The sequence below is a fragment of the Corvus moneduloides genome, chromosome 1 (genome assembly GCF_009650955.1).
Source record: "Corvus moneduloides isolate bCorMon1 chromosome 1, bCorMon1.pri, whole genome shotgun sequence".
NCBI classification, from domain to species: domain Eukaryota; kingdom Metazoa; phylum Chordata; class Aves; order Passeriformes; family Corvidae; genus Corvus; species Corvus moneduloides.
The window spans coordinates 143433524-143456428 of NC_045476.1; the positions used below are offsets into that span (position 1 = coordinate 143433524).

Genomic DNA, 22905 nt, shown 5'->3' on the forward strand with positions numbered 1-22905 from the left:
ATGTCATGACCAGTATGGACTGACAATCAATGTGGCAGTGAGCACTCCTGCAGGAAAGGTTCTGGGTGGCTCCAGAAGACAAGCTGAACATCAGTCAGCAACATCAGCAATACACCCTAACCATACACTGGCCTTCATTAGGAAAGCACAGTCAGGTCAAGTAAATATTCCCCTTTATTTAGCACTTGTGAAGCCAAATCTGGAACACTGTGCCCAGTTCCAGGCTGCTACAAAAGATAGGCTGACAAATTGGAGAGTCCAGCTAGAACTGGACTAGAGGGGCTAGAACAAACCAAAACAATCCTCACTGAATATACAAGAATAACTAAGTTCACAGAGCTGGAGAAAGTGACTGTTGAGTCTCTCACCTTTCAGATTGTTAACACTGATCTGAACAAGGTCCTAAACACTAACTGGACTTCCTTCCTTGGAAGAGTAGATTCACCTAGCTGACTTCCAGAGGTCCCTTTCAAATTAAAATTATCACTTATTCCAAATTAGTGGCACACTGTTCACCTCCTTCCTTACCACCTCTAAAATAAACATCCAAATTCAAAAGAGTAACCTTTCACCTGCAGTTTTTCTACATTTCCTCCACTTCCTCACCACAATAATATATAGCAATAAACCCATCTAAAATTTATAAAGATTCTTTTATTGTAAACTAAAATATATGTGGAAGACCATAATGAAACTTGGCTTAATTCCTTGAATGGAGACAAATTTTATTGCCCAGATGATAACTTTATATGCAGAGAGTTTGACTCAAACTGGAAATACATTAAAAATTCAGCTGATATTTCTGGCTCTCCAAGGCAAACAATGATGGAGTTCTTTTGAGGGGAAAGAGCAGTGTGAGAAGGCAATAAGGCTAAACTTCCACCCTTTATTACAACAGGAATAAGATTTTCTGTGTTTTGCAATACAAGCTGTATACAGGGTACCAATAGATGACTGACCTGATTAAACATTCATTTAAACAGCTACATTTTATTGCAAGATTTTATTGTAAATTTCTTTATATTCTGTGTTTACATGGTCATTTTATTGTCTGAGCAACTTAAAACTGCCCACAAAAAGAACTCCAATATTTTATGCACCTGCATTGGGTAATCTAAGTAAGGAAACTATAGAAATTATCCAGGAAGCTAATTCTCCCTAGAAGTGACTTGAAGATGTTCATGTCACTAGTTAACAACAGTATTTCTTTTAATGAAAAGAGGAAGGTCAGATAAAGTTTGGGAAGAGATAATTCTGTCTTCAGAGCAATTGTTATAGTATTTTATAAATAAACACCGGACTTCAGAGGATGTATAATTTAATAGCATATTATTCCTCACTGAGTGAGCATGATCTGCTAACACTGTAGAAAAAGGGGGAAGAGAGGACAGTAAGTGTATCCCAAAGCACATTTACCAGAGGATGCTGCATAGCCAATCTTCATTTTGAAACTTCCCCACTGTATTTGCATGTAATATATACATAGTTATTTTGGAAATGGGTGAATACCAGTGTAGCTCAAGCTTCCTTTGCTTTAATAAAAATTAGCCAACACATAACACACGTCTTATTTCTGGCACATAAAGTTTTTTCAACTCAGGGAAGAACAGTAATTTTCAAGAGCAAATTTCCAAGCAGATGAATACAGTTTAATGAAAGGCTGAAAGAAAGGTCTATCATCCTGAGAGTCAGACAGTACAACCCATTTTTTAAGGAACTTAAAATGCTACCCTAAAGAACTAAGGAAAAATAATTCCCAGTATTTATGTAACGGTCAATCACTCAGAACCACGGTAAGGATTCTATTAGACAAGCACTGAGTAATCTCTGTGTTACATTGCAGAAGCTAGTATAAGCTACCCTGCTTTGTAAGGCTAAACACAGAATAAGGCAACCAGGACGTTTGTGATCGAGTTCTTTCCTCCTTTTCCTCAGCCTGGCTGCAGAGAAAAGTAATTTAAAAATGTTGGCCTAAAGATCAGTCTTCTGAATAATAACACAGCTGATTAGCCCATTGAGTCAATTCACCACCTGGAAGGCCCACTGACAGAACATGGTCAGCAGCACATCCAGGATGGACTCGTCCATGGTCACCAAGATCAGATAAGCAAGTGAGCCAGCATAGAAGGAATTTCAATCTTTGTGTATGGACAGCCTGGCTATTAATTACTCCATGTGGGCTCAACTGAGGAAGTTATACTGCAATAGACACTACTTAAACAAAAAATAAAAGAGGTACTTGGTCCTAGATAGCCACTTTACAGCTGATAATCACATGTACTTTAGTGCAGCAAAGACCTACAAATCGAGACTATTTTAACTGTGAAATTACTGAGAAACATGACTGCTTAAATCCGCAAAACATCTTTACGAGCAAAATGCCTTTAGCCTGGATAACAAAAGATTTACCCTGGATCCCCATGGTAACATACAGAGAAAGCGAATCCAGTAAGACATTTAAATACAACATCCAGAGACTTGGATACACTATTCACTTGAATTAGTGGAGCTTAAAGACATGAAAATATTACTTAGCTAAGAAATTGTGGCAGAAGCTAATCATTAAGAGTACATGAAGCACTATATACATAACTGATAAACTGGCATGTAAAGGAAGTAATTTTAGATACAAAATGCAGAATCTCTGGACCCAACTGCACACTACCTGCGCAGCTCTCCAATCCTACACTTGTCACTTACAATACTGACCCAAATAAGACAGGTTTGTCTCATAAACCTACAACATAGCCACTACCTGGTATATTTCAGCCAACTGAACTTGGTCCCCAAAGAGTCAGGATTAGAATGACTCAGTTAATCATGATCAGTGGATGAGCAAGTGCATTCTTAATTACCATTAGAGAGACAAGGTTGGTTATGCGTAAATATTCTCCCTTATGTTAAGAGCAGCCAGTAAGGCTTAGAGTGTTGCTTCACACTGTAATTACCTCATTCTATTGACACTGAAAGTCAGTCTCATACCTTCTCTTCCTTCCCTTTCCGCACTGCTCATTCCTAATGCCTCTCTTGCATCAGATCAAGCCACTGTGCTGCCATAATAAGTCCAGAGTTAGCTCATGAGGGGGTGGGGAGGACAGACTAGAGAGGAAGTTCCCCCATCATATCATCAAGCTTATCAAAGATCACCCTACAGCCACAGACAATCACTGCATCTGAGGCACAGAAAAGGCAGGAGGAACAAATCATTCAGGTTGGAGGACAACAGCAGAACTGCCCTTCCTGGCAGCAACCCACAGTTTGACTGCACAAGATACATGTACCTCCCAAACCAATTTCTGAGAAAAGTAGACAAAACTAGATCTAAGCTCTGTTGCCCAGGAGTGATGAATACCACACCCCAGATGAGCTAACAAGCATCGTCAATTTGCTGAAGTGCTGCTGATCTGCCTGGCACACTAGAAGACTCCAGGCAGAATTCCAGGGGTCCATTTAACTTCAAATTAGTGTCTTAGGCCTCTTGGACAAAAACCTGCTCTTATCAAGCTGAAAACTTCTCTATATGAATAGGCTCCAAACAGTCACTAAAAACTACCCTAACTCTGAATTCTGTTTCCCTTGGGTTTGGTCCATTAGAGCAAAGCCCAGTGTTGTTCACTTTCTAGACAAACACAACTTTTGAAAAAGTAGGAGAACCACAAAAACAGAAAAAGATGATCAACAAATTCATAGATATGAGCAACAAGGGCAAATACATATTCATGTTTCCTCCCCAAACAGGAGGAGAAATCCACCTTTTCCTATGACTTAATTTAATAATGATCATAGAATCGTTTAGGTTGGAAGAGACCTTTAAGATCAAATCCAAATGATAATCCTAATAGCCACTGAATTAAAGGGTTCTTACTTCAACTTTCTCAATTTCTTTTCCTTAAATATGAAGAAGCAGGAAATAAACTTTTCCTTGGCCCAGCCACAATCTTCATTTGACAATTTAGGAAAGTTACAGAACACATAACTCTATGTGCCTGACTGTATTCAGTAACTATTCTGACAAAATAAGGAACAACTCTCTCCTTGTTTGCAAGTGAAGATACTTATTTTCTTCTCATAAAACCATTTCCTATTTCCATTTAATGAATAAATAAATAAATAAAATGTAAGGCCATCAACAGAATGCTCGAGTACTTCAAGCAGCTTCATTCCAGTAATAAGAGTCACAAGCTTCCCATCACACACAGTCTGGGTGATCAGGCCACTGTTCCACAAAGAGCTAGAGAATTCAAACAAGTCCAAAGACTCTGCCTAAATCTTCCAAAATTTGCAAGACAGAGGCATAGCAAGGGAGAAATTGAGACATTTACTTTGCTTATTTTTTTGTTACAGGCGCTACAACACTCCCTATTCTACACCAGAATGAGAATTCTGTCTAGCCTGGTAGCCTGCCTGAATGTAAGTACATGCCAAGTAAACTGTGATAGTTGTCTGCTTCACCTCCCCAGAGATCTGAAGCACATGGACTTCCTGCTCTAGTCATTACACATTTGAGTGCAGTCACAGTCATTTTTTCCTGGTCTTATTTAGCTGCCTTTTGAAAATCAACTCTCAGCATCTACAAGAACTTTTATAACTATACAGTGACCCTCATCATCATGTGCAAAGAAAAAATTTTTGCTTTGCATCACCTACCACAAGTGATCTCTTGTTTTGTAATAAACAGTGAGATACCCATATATCTTACTCTTCTTTACTCATGGTTTTCAAAACCTTTCACCTTTCACCATGTCTCTCTCTCCAGGTACCTCTTCTCATCACAGAAATACCCAAATGCACTTGGTATCTGCTTCTAGAGAAGTAGTCTTTACTTCTGATCACCCTTGCTACCTCCTTTAACTTTCACAGTTCTGCGGTGTCCCTGGTACCACTGTAATCTCTGACAACCACTTTACTTATTCAACTACTTCTAAAAGTTAAGCTGAAGTGCTCATGAACCTGAATATAAAGACTTTGCCTTCCCCACCAAGCCAAATGTATTTCTTCACATTTACTTGTACTGATTCTCTCAGTACCACAAAGCCTTTCAAGTCTTTCCCAGTTTCAACCACTAGGAACATAACCTCTCTCACCAGTATTTCTACCCTCTTTCTGAAACAGGATAGCATAGACCCATGGAGTAGGCCAAAAATAACCACCTACACCCTCTTTTTTGTATTTAAAACAATTACCCACCTGTGAAAGAACTTCCCATTTACTCCAAATTACAGCTGTACTAGCTTGAAGAGCCTCTGGTGTGGAAGTCTGTCCATAAACATTTCAGCACATCCAACCAACTTTACACCAGCCAGCATTAATTGCATCCTTACCAACTCCTTTACAGAACTCTACTAGCCATGCATGCCATGACTTGCCTTTACAAAAGCTTTATCACCAGTATCTATGTATCGAGTTGTTGGGGAAGATGAAACAGGAAAGCCTTATAAATATGATTGCCTGACAAAAGATTTTGGGAATATGAAAACTACAGGCGACATCGAAATGAAAGCCATTTTTGTAATACCAAATCTTAGTTACTGAACAACTGGAAAACAATGGTATGGCCGACTGAAGGTAATCCCCTCTTGATTGAACAATACCCTCTGCTTGCAGGCAGGTCCAAGGGTCAGAGCAGACCCTACTAGCTCAGCAGAAGGGGTCCAAAGAGTAGTTTTTAGAAGTTAAGATGTAACACTCCATGGTAATATAAGAACTCTTACAGGCTGTATGTAAATGCTATAGGATTTGTATCTTGTATTAGATTGGTTAGTGACAATTAGAATATTCAGTACAGAAGATGATTTATTGTATTGTAACCAGAACTTCAGACACTCTTACTACACTCTTACTACACTCTCTCTCACTACTTCTTCTTCACTCGCATTCCTCTCTCTCTCTCTCTCTCTCTCTCTCTTTCTTTACTTACTCTCTTGCTCTCCTGGGCCTGCTCAGAGCTGCAGCTGGCAGCTCTAAGCAGTGCCCCTACACCCACGCCCTTTGCAATAAACCGCATGTTCCAAGATCTGACTTCAGAGATCTCTCGTCTCCGTCCGTCTACGCCCAGTCCAGACTGAACCTCAAAGCCCCTGCATCCAGTGATTATTCTGTTTCATACAATTCATGCTATTTAATCATATAGACTTTAACCACAAACAGCAGTAGAACAGGTAGTTTGTCTGATCATAAGTATGCATTTGCTCCAAGACTCCAATATCTCTTCCCCTCAAATCTTTAATATATCTGCTATGTCAATATCCTACAATAGATGTAAGAAAAACTAGATAAACTGATTTTACGTAAGTACACGCACATTCACATGTACACCTTTTTTAAAATAAAAATCAAGCATTTTCTGTCAATGCGCAAACAAGAAGTTTGCTCCTTTTTTTTCTAAATTCTGTTTTAAATGGGCTATGGTTTGTTTTGGTTTTTTAAATTCTGAACTAGCTTGTGCCATTTCTTATTGGAGCTACTAATCCTTGGATAATACACAACTGCAAGAACATCAATTTTGGAGATTGCAGAACTCCAGCAATCTCACATTGGTTTTGGCTTCTCCCTAGCCATCAGTTCAACATTGCAGGAGCCCTGATACAAGCCACCTTTGCCAAAGGGGCTACCTTTAGTCTTGACATCGCCTCCACTTCCTAATAAACCTGATTCCATTTTCCTTTATGTCTTGTTTTCTAGGCCTTTTCTCTCCTTTACTTTCCCCCTCTGCTCCCAAGTAAGGTGCAAGGAACATTTCAGGGAGTATTTACAAAATGTGAAGCCCAGCAAGCAGTGTCACCTCAGAGTATTTGTTGGTAAAAAGAATACCTCACGTTACAGCCCAATACTGAAAACAATGGACTCAAAGGAATTCCAGGTTGTTTGACACCTACAAAAAACACTCTTCAGAGAAGCTGTTTCTTAATTAGAACTAACAAAACCTGCTTCCTACAGGCTTCCATTGTATTATTGCTGTTATAAGTCCATTAAGACACTTCCATACAACCCTCATTTTGGTTTCCTTGCACATTCCTTAATTTTCATCTTTTCCCCTTCTCATTCCTTGAGTAATGCCAGTTACTTCTCATGCTCCCCAACTACTGAGTGAGAGTGAGACAGTTTTTTGCCTGTTTCCAAACTATGCAGCTACTAAGTGGCTGCTGACAAGACTGTAAGGTGGAAGGGTGTAGGGGAAAGAAGCCACAGTTTTGCCTTCTACAGAGCAGTAATTTCCAAGAAATTCCCAAGATCTTCGTATTTCAAAATGCATTTGCTTCTGCTGGTGATCATTCCACAGAGGAATGCACAAAGACAGTCAGCAACTGCATGAGCTTGCTTCCTGGGAACCAAGGCACAGATAGGCCCCTTGGCATCAGCCAAGATCTTGTCTTGTAACTCCAACTTTTATTCAGGTTTCTAATCTTAATTCACAAGTTGGTTTTAAGAAGTGCTACTTCTTAAAATTACTTTAAAAAAAAAAAAAACAACTCACCGTTTTATTACGCAGTCTAATTATGTCTGAAACAGAGCCAGCTCCACAATATTCCATAACAATCCATAGATCTGTGTTCTTAAAGTAGCTGCCATAGTACTTGACAACATAAGGACTAGATGGAAAAAAAAATGTTAGGTAAATAGATGAATTCTTAGTAGAAGGAAAAAAAAATCACCAGCACACCTGTTGTTAAAAACTACGGTTTGACACAGCCAAAGAGCAAGTGCAACCAAATACATTTTAAATCTGTAATTAGCTTGACCAGTGCCTGGTTAGAATAAATTCTGGTTACTTAATAAAATTATAAAGGCACTACTATGTATGTAAGTTTTCAGCAATCTTCAAATAAAGACAGTTTTCCCAAACATCAGTCATCTGATAGAAAGCTTTGTTTTTCCCTCCTCTAAGGCCTCTCTTGAATGTTTCTCTTCTTAAAAAGACTGCCTTGTTTTCTTCTCTCCTGAGCAAAATAACATGGAAACTCGCCCATGTTTTCCCAGTTTTGCAAGCATCAATTTATTTCAAGCATAGAGCTAGACTTTCATATTGAAGAGAATTTAATGTTGGTTGGAAGCCTTCTGGATTTGCAAATGCATTTTCATACTAAAGTGTCCCATGTGAAGTGATAGTATTGTCACGAACAGAACATACTGCCTTGCTACTCATCAGTTTGTCACTTGACATAATGCTTCCTTGGAGTCACTTGCAGAAGAAAGGCAGAAACAGATGTAGTTAACATAAAAAGGATCATCCTTCAGAAGTTATTAAATGGTGTATTTACGGAAATAAAAGACTGAAAGTTTGAGGTGGGGTGTTTTGCAGGAACTTAAACAAAGAAGGCTACAGTTTGATTGTCATCTATCTCCCACAAAGTGAGGAAGTGCAATACTGAGATTTCAGACAGTGGTTTCTCATCAGAACACCTACACTGAGGGGTGGAATAAACACCATTTTGTTTTGGAGCAAAGAACTATATTTTAGGATCAGCATTTCTGGCCGCAACATTCTTTGTATCGACAACTGATAGAAGAAGAAGAGAGGAGTTATGGTTGCCTCCTGCAACATGATACTATCTTTACGAAAAGACAGGTCAACACTATCAAAAACCTATTTCATTTAAAAGCAACTATTAGCACTAAATGAATTTGCCTTTTCAGAAGGAAAGATGGGTCAGTCTCCTCCTAACTAGTCTAAATGTCTATCATTTACAAGCACGACATACTGATCTTGCTCCTTATAAACTCGTGAAGTGAGGAAGGCTGTATTACTTTTAAACAAAACCCACTGATTTTTGTGACCATCTCTTACCACACTTATAGTATGCTAGTATTCCCAGCAACAACTGGGTGTTATTATCAATCAGGATAAGGTGATTTTTCAAAACATCAAGTGCTGTACAATCTCAAAACACTGTTCATATTTGCCTAAAGACTAATGCTAATAAATCTGATTTTGAAGTTGCAGCCCAAAACTCAACAGACAGAAAATGCGAAGTAATTTCTGCATCCTTGCATCAAGGCTTCCATTTCTACAAGACCTGCAATCGTAAGATACAGCATTTGTGAACAAGTCTAAGGTAACAGTCCACCAGCACTATTACATGATTGTTCACTTTTTAAAAGGTATGTTCCTGCATGAAAAAGGCAGCCAAGAGAATACTGTTCTGGCAGTTAACTGCTAGCCATGAATTTTCTGCTAGAAACATCTTTATCAATCTTCTGAAACAGGTAACTCAGAATTTCACAAAGCCTAAGACATTTAAAGGAAACAGTAACCTTTTGCCTTAACAGCGCAAGCAAAGTGAAGCAAGCATGGAGAATTCTAAACAGAGGCCAGTATTTACTCTTTCAACAGTTTCTGTTACGTACACTATTTGTACTTCCTTCAACCCAAACTAAGGAGAAGAGGAGGCTTACAAAGTGGTTCCTTTAATTAAAAAGCCTATGTTGGACAATTTACTTTTCCATAAAAAAGTTTTTGGTGCTTATATTTTAGCTATTTTCACAAGTACAAATACATTTTCACATAGACTCTTAAAATGGGAACAGGAATGTCATACCTACCTGTCACATTGCTGCATTATAGAGATTTCTTTAATTATTTCTTGAAGATCTGACTCCACGGGGACCTGTTTAATTGCTACAACTTGTCCAGATTCTTTGTGTATTGCTTTAAACACGCTACCATAAGACCTAAAAATAAGAGGCAATTTTTTTAAAAAACAAGACAAACTGCCCCTGATTTCCATTATGCACAAAAAGTCACAGAAGCCATATGCTCATGCAGAAGTTTGAGGGTTTTTCAGGCTGCAAAAATATAATCCTACCAGGACCTCAGGAAAGACTGAAGAACGCACCTTTGTCAAGATTTAGAGTTTCTAGTTCCATTACAGGTGCAAGTACATTTGCTGTGTTAACAAACAACAGACATCAAAAATGCATAAATATATTAGGGAAAGTGTGGAAAATTACTGATGCATGCATTTGCTTTAGAAGTAAAGCTTGTCTATAGAGGCATTCCTTATGACATTTACAGTCATTCTCTCTGTAACTTAATATTCCAACGTACGCTTTACGTATTGTTTCCCTCTGATCCTGTGCCCCTGTAAATAGCTGTACTTACCCTTCACCAAGCTTCTCCAGAACATCAAAGACTTCTTCAGGCTGCTTAGTTAAACTATCTTCACTTAGCTTTTTCAGTTTGCTAAAAGAAAGACAAAAGTTATTTATTTGTTTGGGGGAGAAAGAACCCAAGCAAATTTTCACACAAGTGAGCAGACAGAATAAATTATTAAAAAGAAAACTATATTCCAATGAAAATAAAATACTTAATGTGCAGCAACAAAATTTTAATCAACTATCATATAAGATGAATAAAGTTATGATAATTTTTGTCTTTATCAGTTTCCCACAAATGTTTTCTAAATTCAAAGCAGCATGGGACCAATTCACTCTTCAAACCACTTCCTTTGCTAAAGTAGAAACAGACAAAGAATACAGGAAAGTTTACCTTCCCTCAAAAAACAGTCAGCATGCAAACACATGCCCCTTATTGCCTATAGGATGCCACATTGTTCTCTAATTATAAACCAATCCTTCACCCACATGAAATACTCAGTTTCTAAATTGTACCACTCATCAGCCAATGAATAACATCATGAAAAGCAGAATTCTGAAGTCAAGATGATTCTGGGAGCATATAGTAGCACTTCCCAGGTAGCAGCAGAACACTGAAATTCCAAGAGCTGAGTACTGTAAGAGCTGTTGGGGCAGCTTCTCTTGCATCTTTGTGAATGTACATAGGGACAGGAGGCAACAAAATCTCAAATTACCTAATACCACCATATTTTGCCCTTAGTTCTCTCTCACACAGTCTCAAATCACTCAGTAACACCCTGTGATTTCTTCCAGCACTTTCAACCTCCTTTTACTACCATTTGTTGTCCTTTACAAGCAGTCCTAGCCTTTCCCTGGTCTCTAGCATTCCCAGCTATCTAGCCCCCCAGACTCCTGGCAATTCTCAAAACACAACTTGGCTGCAAGCTTGCAATAGAGCCAACACTGAACATAACACAGGAAAATATAACCACACACACACTGCGGCAAGGCTGGGTGGCTGCAGCATGTAAATCCTTCACTGTAAAGTTATAGGGAATTTTGCTGCAAGATTGAAGTAACAAGTTGACTCTACATGACAGCCAAGGGTACTATAAAAGCAGAAGATGAGCTGAAGAATAGCTGGTGGTGTAGTGTTAAATATAGACAATGTATTCCATATGCAGGAGGAGGAAAAGGGGAAAAAAAAAAGGAAGCTTTGAAGAACAGCAGATCATTGAGAACTTATGGAAATGACGTTATCCCACAACACTTTCTAGAAACAAATACAAAAAAGGGGAAGGAAGGAGGGCATGGACAGAAAAGAATGACAAATCTTAACAGTGGAAGAACAGTGATCTGAAAAAAAAAAAACCCCTTCATATTAGGAGATGCAATTCTGTGATACGTAAAAATAATAAAAATTAAAGTGAATGACCAGTGAGGGAACTCCTGAGTCAAAACAGACTTGTAATTGCCAACCATCTAAGTAAAAGCAAAAAATTTAAAGTAATTGTAAAAGCACACAGGTCATATGGATTGATGCTAAACAAGGGAAGCAAGGTGAAGAGAAGGCACAAGGGTGCACACATTTATACATCAAAGAACTATTTCACAGATGTAGCAATTATATGAATACAAAAAGCATCCACAATCAGTAAGGAAAGGTGCATTAACTACAATTAAAGACCATGCAGTTTGCTACAGTAAATAGTCAAGAAGCTGTAAAGTTTGTGTGTTTAGGAAAAATAAAGATATTCACAGCAAAGGAAAGGCACAATTCATGAACATGGAGAAAAAAAAGCCAAAAATTCAAATGAGAACAGGTAAATAACATCTGCAAAACTGGCCTACAAGATCAAAACTCTTCTTTTTCACTCTCTCTGCTGGTTAGACACTAGAAAGCAGAAAGACAGAGCTAATATCTTGCAGAAAAACAGAAAATATTTCATTACTGAACAAGCATGTGTTGAGACAAATCAAAGAGGAAAAAATATTTTGCAGGTAGGTATTAAAGTAATAAATCATTCATTTTGCTTCTTTGTTTCAAATTTTTTTCCTCTCTGAACAAGTCATATGCAGCCTTAAAAGCAGCATTCAAGAATAAGTTGCTGCAATCATCCCCTTCTTGCCACCAAAAAAACCCATGCACAGTATGTTTATAATATACGCAGAGCCCTGAAAAATAAAAAGCATAACCTTTAGCTGAGTCTCTCGGTCAAAGAGCTGCATAACAAAAGATGTACTAAACAGAAAAGCAAAGGGACTGAACTTTTTAATAACAGCAAGAAAAGAGAAAGCATGCAGTACACCCCTGCCTGGAGATGCCCATAAAGAGAACACTTCCACCTGCTCATCAAAAGAGTAACACCTGCTAAAATGAGAAAGAAGAAGAAAAAAAAAAAAAACCATACCAAAAGGGTTCCAACAGCACCATTAACACCAAGGCATTGTGAGTGCTTGAGAAGAGTTAATGAAACAATGACAAACAGCCATAAACTGATCAAAACCAATGTCACTGTCAAATAACAGATTATCTGGAGTACTTGAGAGGCAAAGGAGATCAAATAAATAAGCATGTTGTAGTTTTAAAACTATTTTCGTATTATCCAATTCTGACAAACATGCTATGAGACCAAATCACACTTAACACTAAGGCAGCTTAAGACAAAACCTATTTACAGTAAGAAAAATATGTCAACCTCGGGAATGTCATCACCAAATACCCTGTTCAAAGCACCTCCCACTCCTTCACAAACACTGTAACAGTACACATGCTAGGTCCGGTGTTCAAGTGATAGTATCAACACCACAATTCTTTGAATCATAGAAAAATCCTAATGAGTCAGACATTTTAATGATTTCTGTTTCTAGATATTTAAATAGAATATTCAGCTCTTGAACTACAGAACATCACACGATATACCCTGAAGGGCAACAATAAAGAAAGCATTTATGAAAACTCTGTGAGAAACAGGGAAGAAGGTGGCAACCAGTATAACTGGCTGCAAAGCACCAAGTAGAATACAAGAGACTAGAAATATTATCTTGTTGGTTAAAAGCAAGCAACAATCTTGGGACAGAGAAACACAGCTAAGACATGCGCACCAGCTCTTAATGGCGGGGAGGAGGGGAGAAGGTGAAGAGCGGGCAGGAGGCAAAATGAAGAGACAAAAGGGCACAAGAACAATAGGAAATATAGAATGTGTCCCATTCCTCTCTCCCTCATTCATCCTCTACTTTCATAACACAAGCATTTAAAACACAACAAATAAATCAGTAGATCAGTAAATCCAGGCACTGCTTTATTCTGGCCAAAGGACACCAGTGCCATATGTTTGTGCATATAGATATATATCTCTCTACATATGAGAAAGTCTAAAGGAGATGCAGAGTAGTTCAGTATAAAACCTGGGTAGAAAGTAATTCTGTTGGTTGGGGGGTTTTTTCTTTAGAAAATTATCAGGTAGTGATTATGAGCTATTTTAGAGGTCTTCCAGATGGGAAGCTGTTCCTTAAACCAGAAGGACTAACTAAACTACAATTCTGGGAAAAATCTGTCAAAAGAATTTTCTTTTTCCAAGAAGGTTTGACTTGCTGCATACCATCTAGTCTCTTAACAAGAAAAATACATCCTAGCAAATAATTATATTTTTATAAATCCAGTTCATAGGAGAAAACATTAATTCTTAGACTGACCAGAATCTTATTTGTCATTGAGTACATCAGCAAAACTCTAGAAAAGAAAAACCTAGGAAACGTAACAGGCACCCAATCCCAGCATAAAGACCAGAAAAATCTGAACTGCAACATGAAAGAGCAAGAGATTTCCTCCCCAAAAATGAAAGAAAACAAAGTATGAGTATAGTATCCTACAGTCACTATATATAGATTTTACAAAATAAATTGGTGATGTGCTACAGAGGTAGGGATAAAAGTTCCCTGAAAGTTCAAAAATACAAATAAAGCTGGAATAAAGAACGCCATCAATTACTGTCATGAGTTATGAAAAACTGGACAGCTGCTCCAAGAAACATGAATATGTGGTTTATTGTGCAGAAGAACTAGCACATATAAACATTTAAAAAGAATGGATGGGATCAATTATACTGATATATTAAAAGAAAAGGTAGTAGGAGAAATCACTGCAGTCATCTGATGTAGAGGTGGCATGTGGAAGCCTTGAGACATTTACTCTGCTTCACACCATTCACACAAGTAAGAGCAACATTAAAACAGTTTACACCATTGTACTGTGTACTTACATTCAGCGTTCTATCAATAAAGCCCAAACATTTTTGTCCCATCATTTTCAGGAGGAACTTGACAACTGCCAACATGTCAACTGACAGAAACATCAGAAAATACACTTTTTTCACAAACAGTTCATATTCTAAGAACAAGTCCTTCCTCTTTCCACAAAACCTGAAAAGTTGTGGTTTTCAGTGAAAATTAAACTCAAGTTTAAAGAAAAGACTGGAAAACCTTAATTAACACTTCCTATGCTTGTTAAGCGGCCTTTCATTTGGCAGCAGCATGCAGGAGATGGGCAAAATTAAGAATTATGGACTTGAGAAAATTCTGTCTCTAACCTTTTTCCCTCATATGCAGCCTGTATTCTCACGTCTCACATCTCACAGGCATACAGAAAAATACAACAATAACAGAGGAATATTACAAGACTAAGAGGCAATTTTTTTAACTATTTCAAGAGTGAATTTCCTTTTTAGTGAGAGAAAAAAGCCTAAAGCACATCTGAAGTACAGTTAGAGATTCAGATGCAAGAAAACACTGTGTCAACTACTGCACAAATAGTTCAGCATAAAATCAGAACATCTACTCTAAATTATTTTTAAAGTAAAAAATATTCTGAAAAGGACTCTCCCTTAGAAATCTTGTGTTATTGTTGCAGTACATTAGCCAAAGAAAAAAAGTGCATTATTTTGACAGCACCCCCATTGACAAGTCACAATGGCCTAGAATGTCGTTTGGCCATCATCACTGCTACTTTCTGAAGGGCAGTACTAAAAAATTAAACAGGCGATTGCATTGTGTGCTCCTCTACAGTGAAGTGGGGAAAAAGTGCCCTATACTTCTAAGGGAACACTGGGATTCTAGGACATCCATGCAGCTTTGAGGTGTACATATGAAATTCTTGCTACCTCTAAATGGATGTCTTCCACCACAGGTATGATGCCAATAGATCCCTCTCAGTAACTGCTCCTGTTGACAACAGGCACCAAAGTAAAGAATTCTAGTGTTCACATCTGTTTTGCCAAGTAAACATGGTCCATTTTAAGCCACTACTTCATCCAAGGACAGCACCAAAAATGCAGCCCACAAAAAATAATCTGCACTTCTTCTGGACTTGCAGAAAAAGGGGGGTGGCCTAGAAGAATAGCTGGGAATACCAACAATCAGGAAACACTAGAAAACTACCAATAAGGGGGCTATTATACACAGTCATGAAAAATTTGCCTCAAATCTTATGAAATAACCTGAGTTAGTATCTTATGAAAAACTGAGTTCAAATCTTCCCTTTCACTGAAGAAACAAATCTAAGTTCTCATCACAAATTTCCAGAAATAAGCTTCAAAAAACATGTGGAGTATAAAAACATGCCAGAGTTTAGACATTCCTGCATCTAGTTCCTCCTGACTGAATCCAAAGATTTAAACATCTCTTAGTTTCAGTTAGGCCAGACACACCTCCAGCTAGGCAATAAAGTTACAGCAAATGCCCCATCTTCCCCAAAACACCTGGTAGGTTATGCTAACCTCACAGTTTGATTTTCAATCCTGTTATATCACCAGATCCCAACGTTTCCACTGCTGCTGGTGACATTGATTACTCCTCAGAGATTTCCATTTCTTTTCCTAAATCCTCACTGGTGCCTGTCCTGCTTCCTTCATTTGAGATATGCAGCACTGTCAGCCTGAAACTACAGTGAGGTCCCTCCTTACCCCACTGCCTGCTAAAACCACGCTACACAGCAACTACAAACCAATTCTTTTTCAAAGTTTTCCACAGTAGGTACTGTCACTTGATGTGTTATTGGAGGAGAAATCATCAGAAGTTCAAGACTACATTCTTCTCAAGTCCTATCATCCAGCAGGAAGCTGCTTTTAGAGAATTCTAAAGGTTCTAAACGGAGGATGTAGAGGTTTTAAAGATGAATGTAAAAACTGATTAAAATCCTCTATTATAAAGTTATATTGTGTAGTCCTTAGATTTTTCATTCAATTCTCAGGAAGCAAAAGTAAAATCAGAGCCCTAAGACACATGTATAGATATATATGTCAACCATGTAACTACATTCTGTACACTGCACAACTACAGTCTGTGTATTGTACAACTATACCCAAGAAAGGCTTGTTCCAACTAAAATATATGATTAAATTTAAATTTAACACAAAGCAAAATTATTTTATGCACTAAGAAGTCAAACAATAAATTCTTTTAGGAAACGTGCATAGTAATTAATATGACCTGATAGCCTATATATTTGAGAAAATACATCTACTGTGGGAATATTCTTGGGTTTTGTCTCTTCCCACTCCCTGATTTACAATTGCAATTATGCAACGCCCACCCCCACAAGCATCCATCCCTCCAGCAGCAGAACACAAGGACACTTCCCAACACGAAAAGAGAACTACTCGTGTGTGCTCCTGCCACAAACCTGAACTACGGAGTGAGACCCCCCCCCTCCCCCCCAAGCTAGAGAGGACTCTGCTCGGTGACCAAGTCTCCCTCACTTGACATTAAAAGTGTTCTTCTCCTAACTCAGCCAACCCCCAAGGTTTCGTCTCCACCAGGGCATGTACTGTAAGGGGTATTTCGTGGCACCCTCCCCACAGAAGACCCTTCCCAACGTGACAGAGCCCTCCGGCCGCTAGGCAGGGCTCAGCGCCGTCCCTGTCCCACTGCCCCCCACAGACCCCGGGACCGAGGCCTCATCCCGGTCGTGCCGCCGCTCCCGGGCGGGGAAGGGGCCGCCGGGGAGGGTCGTTACCTCTTGGGCGCTGCCTGCTCCATGCCGTCGCCGCCGCGGCCCCCCGGGGCCGCTGACCGAGCCCCCGGGCGCCGCCGGACCCACACAGCTCCCGAGCGGCCTCTCTGCCCCTTGACACAGAGCCCGCGCCCTCCCACGGCCGCGCTCCGGCTGCCGCCACTACCGCTACCTCCGGCCGCGGCGGGGAGCCGCCCGCCGCGCCGCTCACTGGCTGCGGCCGCGCGAGAGCCGGCGCCGATAGCGTGGAGCGGACGTCGCTCAGAGCGGCGGCCGCGAGGAAGCGCCTCCCACCGCCAGACGGGCGGGCGCTGCCGCGCCGGCGGGAGGGGAAGATCATGGAGGCCGCGATGCTGCCGAGCTCCCGGCATGCCCCGCAGGGCGACGGCCCGCGGGGCACGCCGGGAGGTGTAGTTCGCCCGCGGAACCCGCCCCGCCCTCGCGGCGCCCTCGCGGGCCGGGCCGGGCGAACCGGCATCCCCGCGGCACCGTCCCGCCCCCGCGCCTCCGGGAGCTGCGCCTCCGGGCGAGGGCAGGCCCGAGCAGCGCTGCCGCCTGTAAGCGGGTCTTGCCCCGCGGCCTCGGGGCACCGCTGCCGGGTGGCCGAGCTTTTCACCCGCTTGTGTACGCCGGGCGAGGCAGCGGCACCCAGCCCCTCCTCAGAAAGTCAAAGTCTTCGTGGACAACCGGCTCCAGAGCACTGCTGGGGGAAAGCTTGAAGTCAAGTCAGTCACGGCAGGACGAGGGAGCTGCTCCCCGCAGCCGCCTCGGGTGACACGGTAAAGCTTTTGAGGTGAAAGTGGTGGCTCTTGGCACTTGGGTGTGTGGTGCCAAAGCACACAAGTTACCCTGCAAAGCCAGAGGAAGCTGTCACGTAATTATTCAAGCAGCAGGTTTCAGGCTCCAGAGCACCATGTGACAGCTGCAGTTTCACCACCTTACAAGTCCGACTTTCTACTGTTAATGTACTTGAATGTGTTGGATCCAAGTGGATCCAGCCAAGTTAATACAAGAAAAGCTTACATGCTCAAGCCAATGTCTATATCCTTTTCTGACAGTAGGTTTATTTGCCTAACTAATGGAAGTTCAAGGTAGTAAAACACTTAGGCAGGTTCCATAAAAATACTGGGATGCCCACGTTCCACTTCGAACTGATTTTAGATGTGCAAGTATTGCAACACTCCCACTTAATAAAAAAATTTGCACTCCATACATAATTTCATCTCTTTGATGTGCACTAGCAAGGGAATTTAGAATGAAGTCCTACTGTTGTGCAAGTCCTCTACTTTGTCTGAGTCAATCCAACCCAGTTGACTCACTGTGGTCGGGCCAAATGCACAATGGCAATACTGAATGAACCCACAAAACAAATCACACACCACCGTATGACCTTTTAGGTTTCTTTGTTTTTCTGAGTCATGGAAAAACTGCAATAGAACATCTTCCTTTGCACAACAGATTAATGCAGAGCTCTTCCAAGTATCATCCCACAAACCGCAGTGGCTCACCAGCAGTACTGCCAGATGTGTCCATACCATAAACAACAGTCTGTAGGATACACCAAAAAAACCCACCCAGGAGAAGGAGCCAGCAGATGCCTGAGACGGAGTATGGTATGAGTGCCTCAGAAAGTGGTAAGGAGGAATCCCACAAGATGTCCCATTTTCCACTTCAAGGGCAGGTGAGTTCAGGCAGATAGCAAATACCATGTGGCTAGTGTCCAGCTTTGTTTTACAGGGTATTTGGCTATACCCACTGGCCAATTATTATTTACAGTTCACCAATTTCACCTAAGGAAGGGAAGTATGACATCCCTATTTGGCTTTAATACTCCTGGAATGCAGGGGTTGTGTCTCCACATCCTTTAACATAAATATTTAAGGCAGTATTTTGTCCAGGTTATTTCAGAGGAGGCAGGTTTCACTGCTACATCTCAAGCCAAAGCTGCCACAGACTATACATTAAAGCAAGGAAAAGCATTCTTAGAAATAAAATACAGGTACTATATTATAGTTGTAACAGCAATACAAAGAAACAGAGCCAAGAAGTGCTCCCTCTCCCCATTCACACATATATTTCATTTTCTGGAAAAACTTAGGATAAACAGTCTAATCTGCCACTCTTACCTCTCCTTTAAATGACAGTTGACAAGAACAAAAGAAATCTTTTCCAAGCAAAAAGTAGCAGATTTAGATATTTGCTCTGTTCATTCAAAGCTATTTAATACCACAATCCCCACTTCAAAAAAATACCCTGACTCCTCAGTAACTGAGGAAGATAAAGCAGGACTGTCCTCCATCTATGCCACTGAAGAAAGAAAAGGCTGTAAAAAACCCATGATGTCTGAAACAGAAAAAGTTAGGTAGCCTGGCTTTACAGCATAGTGGGGCAGACAGTGCCAAAAAAAGTATGGACTAATTCCATGCCTCTCTCACAGAAATTTAAGTTGTATCCTATGCAATTGCCAGAAAGCTTTCTAAGTACATTTAAACTGAAAATAAAACATCAGTAAGATAACATACATACCACGGTATTTTTCAAGATTACTTTATTCATCTCTTATAATTTCAAGTAGTATTTTTAGTCTATGACATTGGAATAAATAACACTAGCTCACCTTTCCCCTGTGACATGAATTTGAGAACCGTGCTGTGAAATATGACACTGATTTGGTATTCGTTACAATACTGAACCTAGCCACTGGCAAAGAAGGAACTTTGAAAGGGAAAACAGATTCCCTCTGTTCTACTACCTCATTCAGGGTTTCCAGTCAAGAGAAGTCTAGATGTTCTGGAGGCATGAATATACTATGAGATTGCTGGTGTCTAGACAAGATGGAGATGAGGAAATTGCAGACACTCTACATGAGTATTCCCATGATTTCTTCCAACAGTAGGACTATCTAACACTACTAAGAAGGCGGCTGAGTAAGAAAAGGCTTAATGTAGCCCAATCCTAAAAATGTAGGAGAAAACTAAGTGAATTGCTCTTTTCCTTCTAAAGTATTTTATCCACTTTACAAATTTATCTGCCTGAATTAGGACTCCCTTTTCTACAGAACTGGCATCAACATCAAATGTAATTCCTTAGACCAAAGAATGGATGAAGGCCATACTTAGTTTTTGAGTACTATAATTATTTTGTATTATAATATAGTTTTGTAAACAGATAAAATAGTCTATATTATAATTACTTATACTGCAACGAAATCAGGAATCATGATGGCATGGACAACTATTAGGTGCTGTATAAGCACAAACGAAGGAAGTCCTCAAGCCCCTAAAATTAGGAACAAAAGTGTTTTAAGACATCAATCCTGTCTCAGTTGTATAAAATTCATAATAAAACTAAGAAGAATAAAAGTTACTTGAGAAGCTCTTGTCTGCGTTTCTAACAGGTTAGGATTTAAATTACAAATACATACTTCAAAGTCATTCATAAACATCATGCAAATAAATTACCTATGTTATAGCAGGGACCTTATCTACTTCCTTTGATAGCATATAAAAGCAGCATTTACTTCAGAAGGTATTCGATCAGGCTCATGTAAACAAAGTTCATTGTAATGAGTACATGATGCTACTGTAAAACAGCAGAATTAATAAATAGTACGTGTTTTCCAAGAGATACTTGTCATGAACACTCCCCAAACAAAATACCCCAGTCGTTCATCATGTCTGTGGTGCTTTTCACAGCCCAGCCCTTTTTCCCATATGCTTTCTACCCTTTTGCCATGGTACCCCCCAGTTCTTTCACACAGGGTCCTCAGTGCTCTCTCCCTTGATGTGGAATTACATCCCACAGTAGTTCCATTCACCTGCTTGGCACACCAAAACCCACAATATCCCTATAGACCCTCAAGCATGCTACCAGCTCTCTCGTCCCTAAAACCCTCCACATCACTGATATTTCACCATGCCTTGGCCCACTCTGGCATAACCCCACAGAGTTCCAAGGATGCTGTGCCTCCGTCACACCCGCTGATTAGCTTGCAGGAGAAGGTGTTTGGCTCACAGGAGAAGGCTGCAGGCCTGTCCACAGCTTGGTCCCAAACCCAGGTAAGGACAGAGTTTCCCTTACTTTTCACTTGCCGTGGGGTAGATAGCCCCACAAGCAGGACATTGTCTCCTCTACCCTTGAGTTCTGTAAAAGTAGGAACTTACTCTAATTACAGACATCCAGCTTTTCATGAAACATGTTTAAGACTAGTAAGATAAGTCACAAATGATTGTGAAGGGGAGAAAGACAGGGAATGGCAGGCAAGCACAAAGATGGAATGAATGCAGGAGCCTGCTTTCCTTGGAATCCAATTCATAAATTCAATAGATAAATAGTCAACAACAACATATTTGCATGTCTCTCCCTGTGACTGCCTGATAGTGATCTGGTATGCCGAAAGTTGAGGAAAAGGCCTTGAATGAAATACCAGCTTGTTTATACAAAAGATAAGGAAAATTGACTTCTGCCTGTATTTTGTTCCTACCTATCGTGTCTAATGTGAAGTAACCTTGAAGACTTATCTAAGAATTTCTTGTATACTTTCCTAACCTTGTCAGTCACAAAATAGTTATAAATAAAATATAAAAGAACACCACATTTTCAAGTCTGGAATAAAATTTATACTTTTCTATAGTGAGTTTGTAAATAAGTTTAGGAATAAAGAACAAGGCAGAGGGAGGGGGGTCTCCTTTCCTGAAGTATTCACAATTTAATGGTTAATTAATGTCACCTAAAAGGAAAATGAATTTTTGCTGGTCCAACAAAAGAAAGATGCAGAAAAGAAGTCAGGAAATATAGGTACAGCAACATAGATTCTGCCATCCATATCCAGTCTGTTAAAGTCAGCATTATTCACAAAATTCCTACTTAACATTGAAAAGAGCCATAAAAAACCTGTAGAATATTAGCTGCGCTGCTGCAATTCCTCTCACTACCTAGTATACATTATTTTGATATCCAAAATACTATTACTGGACTTAAAGACATTTGTTGATTAGGATAGGATTTTACTGTTGACTAACCATTTAGCTCACAGTCTTGGTAACAGGCTATATATAGACTTACCATTTGCTATTTTTCCTATTATAGCACACTATGGTAAAAATAAACCACGGATACAGAGTTGCTATTTACAGTTGACCACAGAAGATATTCCGGTCTGTACTACAGCTGCATTGATTGTGCTCATGGGATCTACAGATTGTCATTGATGTGAAAAAAAAGTCTCATTTTGGTTTGTGAAACGATTACTGTTGTTGTGGTAATACTGAGGGTTACTCTGGATTCTCTTCTGCACAAAAATATTGCTCCTTTTTCTGAGAGGAGCCATCTGCTCTCCAGTCTGTAAAGAAGTGTGCTCACACCCTGGAGAATAAATAAATATCATTTAACTAGCAAGCCTTGATGCCTGCACTAGGGGTAGAAACTAGTATCAATAAGAAAGATTGAATCATCATTACTTGGGGAAGCAAGTACTTCATGAAACCAACTTCAACTGCATGAATACACACAGCCTTATGCCTAAAGCTTCCACCACCGTGGTTGTTGGATTTTCTCCTATCTTCCTTTAGCTCCTGAGCTGAGAATTTTAATAATACATGGCAGAAATATTTAGGGAGGATAAGGATTTTTATTTACAGTTTTTAGGAATAAAGCTTTTGAGAGGCTAACAAGGCCCATTCTTTCAGATTCAAATGAGGGAAGTTTCCTGGCCCTTGTGGGTCTTTCATCTAAGTGCTGGAAGAGGAGTATAAATATGTGTGAAGCCCAACTACAGAGTAACAAATAAGGAGAGCCCAATACAACCTGAAAGCACATCATGA

General features: G+C 39.9%; 1 protein-coding gene across 1 annotated transcript in view; it reads right to left on the reverse strand.

The window, feature by feature from the left end:
- STK3 (serine/threonine kinase 3) overlaps nt 1-17272 on the reverse strand; it is a 131734-nt gene extending 114462 nt beyond the window's left edge. The window contains exons 1-4 of the mRNA XM_032130089.1: nt 17087-17272; nt 10100-10180; nt 9541-9669; nt 7475-7589 (exon numbers count right to left, since the gene is read on the reverse strand). Of these exons, the coding sequence (XP_031985980.1) occupies nt 7475-7589; nt 9541-9669; nt 10100-10180; nt 17087-17109 (348 nt within the window). The 5' untranslated portion in view covers nt 17110-17272. The remainder of the gene's footprint in view (nt 1-7474; nt 7590-9540; nt 9670-10099; nt 10181-17086) is intronic.
- Between the last annotated feature and the right edge of the window lie 5633 nt (nt 17273-22905).